Source organism: Sinocyclocheilus grahami, unplaced genomic scaffold, assembly GCF_001515645.1.
Source record: "Sinocyclocheilus grahami isolate Dianchi unplaced genomic scaffold, SAMN03320097.WGS_v1.1 scaffold2469.1, whole genome shotgun sequence".
NCBI lineage: Eukaryota > Metazoa > Chordata > Actinopteri > Cypriniformes > Cyprinidae > Sinocyclocheilus > Sinocyclocheilus grahami.
Window position 1 is genome coordinate 45,656 of NW_015507648.1, and position 4,302 is coordinate 49,957.

General features: G+C 37.6%; 1 protein-coding gene across 1 annotated transcript in view; it reads right to left on the bottom strand.

Annotated features, from left to right (window-relative positions):
• Positions 1-4,302, bottom strand: part of LOC107575109 (tripartite motif-containing protein 14-like) — a gene marked incomplete at its 5' end in the record, with an annotated part of 31,133 nt that overhangs the window by 25,829 nt on the left and 1,002 nt on the right. The window contains one exon of the mRNA XM_016261516.1: positions 2,855-3,028. Coding sequence (XP_016117002.1) covers positions 2,855-3,028 — 174 coding nt within the window. The remainder of the gene's footprint in view (positions 1-2,854; positions 3,029-4,302) is intronic.

Below are 4,302 nucleotides of genomic sequence, written 5' to 3' on the forward strand. Positions count from 1 at the left end.
ATACTTGACTAACAGTAATAAAGTACAACTGTAAAATTGTACTTGAGTATTAAAAACAAAGAAATTATATTTTTGTCTCATCATATTGAATCATATTCACATTGCAAAGTGAACACAATGAACACTGATCAAAAACATCTATGTAGGACATAACAATAATTAAAAAGCTGCACAGTGGAACAGAAAATAATAATGCAAGTGTATTGGACGTTCAAAGATGACGCTTCAAAAACTACACAAAGTGAAGATGACGGTAATCCACGGCATGAGCGTCACAGCATCATTTTACAAATATGACTGTTGTTGTGTCAGAGAATGTAGTTCTTAGGCGAGAATGTAGTTGTTTAAAGCTATCGCTTTCATCAGCAGAGACAGATATGCCAAACTGATTTAATTTCATGAATTTATGACTGTACTCTGAGGCAGAAATGTCAGGTATGAGGCCCCAAAACAATAACTAGGCATGCTCTTTTACGCCTAACCCTTATTTTGTGCTCTCTCTCTCTCTCTCTCTCTCATTGTTTATAGTTTATTTACCTCTTCACAACTTATGAAAATTTGATGCTCTCCAGAACACAAATACACACTGGAGTGTTTGGCAAATATGTTTCGCCAATATCAGATGGGGCCCCCTGATGCCCCGGGGCCCTAAGCGGCCGCTTACCTCACTTATTGGTTAAGTCTGCCCCTGACTGTACTAGAGAATGAAAGCTCTAACAGACGCAGATAACCGCACACTCATTTGATCTCTCTCTCATACAGGGGTGTAAAACATACTCAAAAATTTGACTCAAGTCAAAGTACAGATTTTACTAAACTTAAAAGTACAAGTATCTAACCAAAAGCATACTTGACTAACAGTAATAAAGTACAACTGTAAAATTGTACTTGAGTATTAAAAACAAAGAAATTATATTTTTGTCTCATCATATTGAATCATATTCACATTGCAAAGTGAACACAATGAACACTGATCAAAAACATCTATGTAGGACATAACAATAATTAAAAAGCTGCACAGTGGAACAGAAAATAATAATGCAAGTGTATTGGACGTTCAAAGATGATGCTTCAAAAACTACACAAAGTGAAGATGACGGTAATTCATGAGACCCCAGCTGATTAATCAATGTCTTCTGAAGTGAAATGATAGGCGTTTGTGAGGAAAACACTAATGTCTTAAACTTGAACATCATGTTCACTTTGTACACTTGCATTATATGGACTAAAAATCTTACTGTGTTCATCTGAAGAAAGAAAGTCATATATATCTGAGACGGAGTATCCTTTTAAAGAGCAGTGTAGCAAAGGGCTACCTTGAAGACCGTAATGGCGAGGTTCAGATGGAGAAAGCAGCGAACCAGGTGTGTCAGTCAGAACATGACAGAGAGGGAATTAACTTAAACTGATTTATTACAGCAAGCAAGTGAATATAAGCATCAGAGGGGAGAGTCAGCCAACAGCCCCCAATCCACATTTACTCCAATGCCCAGTCATTTTCAAGTACAGTGAAAGAGGCTTATGGACTGCAGTGGACCTTCAGGGAGTGTTATGAGTGATAGAGAATCAGCTGGGCAATAGAGAATCAGTTGGGCCTCCTGAGGGAGAATCAAGATGGTATGATGGGTTCTGCGCTCTGAGCCCTTAACCCTTTAGGCGCCAGGGTTTTTTGGAAAAATGCTGGATTTTGACATCAAGATTTCAAAAGCTTGTGGCTTGAAAGGGCTTAAAGATAGAGATCTACTGTAAATTAGAAAAATGTTGGGCATGACCGAAAGGTTATGTGGGGTGTAAATATACTCATCTAATTTGCATATTATGACGTCATCAGGGAGGCGGCCCTCTTGAATGTCATAATATTCAGGAAATAATAGATATTGAATTGATGTTTGAACTTATTTGCATGTTTTTTTTGTCTTTTTATCCTCATTCCAGAAGTCTGAGATCCGCTAGTGAGCGACGCCTCGTGGTACCATCACAGAGAGGCTCAAAATCACTTTCCAGAACATTCTCGTTCACTGTTCCTGGCTGGTGGAATGATCTTCCCACTCCTATCCGGAATGCTGAATCCCTGACAATTTTCAAGCGACAGCTGAAAACTCATCTCTTTTGAAAATGCTACTTGACTTCATCCTAAATTAGAAGATAAAAAAAACGTTGTCTTTATTTATTCCTTCTCTTTCTAGTTTGTACTTATTTGAACAATGCCTAAAACCTGGTATTACAAGCACTTCCTGTGTCTGTTTGCCTCTTTAAGAAGAATCGCTTTATGTATTCCCCAATTGTAAGTCGCTTTGGATAAAAGCATCTGCAAAAGGACTAAATGTGACTAAATGAATATTGCTTATTTTTCCAAGATTTTGATAACTTTTTTTATTTACTTGTTTCTTTTTTATCATTTAAATTTGGCTGGGTGGTTAATAGCACATTTTTTCTGTGGTGTGACAAACTCGGAACACATTTTTAGGCTCTTCCCCGCACACATGAACATGATAATATATGAACACAATAACATTCACATTTACCAGCATTAAGCTGTTCACATGACTCACATGAATATTATAAATCGACTAATACATTTGTAAAGCTAGCACGGATTAATTAGCATAGTCACATAATGTTACATAACACATGGCTTGATAATACAGAGAACAACGAACATCAGAACTCAGTAAACATAATTAGATTAATTTACTCTTATAAGATGCATGGGAGCACAATTTACAGCCAATCTGAGGCTGGTAACAGCAATGCTACTCATCTCCAGCACCCAATTGCTGGGTTTGTCCCTATTTTTTTCCCAGCAATGGGTTGTATTTAACCCAGCATTTTTTAGAGTGCATGCTTGACATACTTCAGTTTGTCCAATGAGCAGTTTGGGTCCTCCAGTTTTTCAGAGAGCAGCTTGACTCCTGAATCTCCGGGGTGATTGTAGCTCAGATCCAGCTCTCTCAGGTGTGAGGGGTTTGAACTCAGAGCTGAAGACACATAACCACAGCCTTCCTCTGTCACCATACAGCCAGACAACCTACAAATACAGCAACAGTCCATATGACATCTCTTACACACATTTATACTTATTTCAGCCATTAATTATTCCTATGTGGTCATGTCTTAAGGTTTACTTTCTTAAAAATAAACTTCTCCCTCATTAGAAATGCAATAATGTCACTATCAGTACAGTTTTTGAATTTCTGTGTTACTTTTGCTATATTACTTTAATTGTTTTGGTTCAACATACTTAACTTTTGATCAATATTGCCTTAAACATATACCAGAAAAAAATGATTGTTTTATTTAGTAACTTTCAACATTTTATCACTTTGATAAGAAAATCTTATTTTCCTGAATAATTTTGACTTGCTTCTTTGGTAACTGATCAAGCAGACTTGCTGGAAGATTATATATCTAATGAACCCTAATGTCACGATCACCAGCTGGAGTGCCCTTGATAGTCACCAGAGGGCACTCCATCCCAGAATAATGTTACTGCCTCATGAACTACATTTCCCAGCACTCGCTGTCTAGTCTCATCATCACTGATTGCATTCAGTTGTGTCTCATTATCTCATTACCTCTGCCTATAAAAGCGATGTATCTTTCAGTCACTGTCAGTGAAGTCTTGCTGCAAGTCACTCTGCAATTCTGAATGTCTCCTTGGTTCTTGGTTTTTGATTCTCTGCCTGTGTTTATTGCCCTGTTGTTATTGTTTGGTTGATTGCCTGTGTATGACCTTTTGCTTGTTTCTGGATTACGTCTTTTGATTACCCTTTAATAAATATTGCATTTGGATCCTCAGCTTTCATGCCTCCGTGCAGTTTGTGACTCTTAACATGTCTTCTAAGTAAAGAGCAATGGCTGAATTTGTTAAGTTTCAGAGGAGATGTACTCATTTATTTTATACCACAACAGACACTGAGCAGGACACGTCCCCCTCAATTATACAGCAAATTCTCCCCCAACTAATTCATATTCTTCATGCTGCTCTGCTGCACTCCATTACACGCCTATTGGCTTTTTGTTTAGATGACAAAACATTCAAAAAGTTCATTTTTTTATGCTGGTCTGCCGCAGCTGTCTAACAGCACTTATCAAGTACAAAATGAATAAGATGTCCAGTCAAAAAAGATGAAATGTTTGATGCATGTTGCATTTTTAAGTCCATGTTGTATGTGACCCAAACTCTCAGCACTTGCATGAGATGGAGTTTGTGTGGAGCAGAATTTACTGTGAACCAAGCCACTCAGAGACACTGAAAACACTGGATCATGAGCTGCTTGCATGTAAATTAACATACTGCTG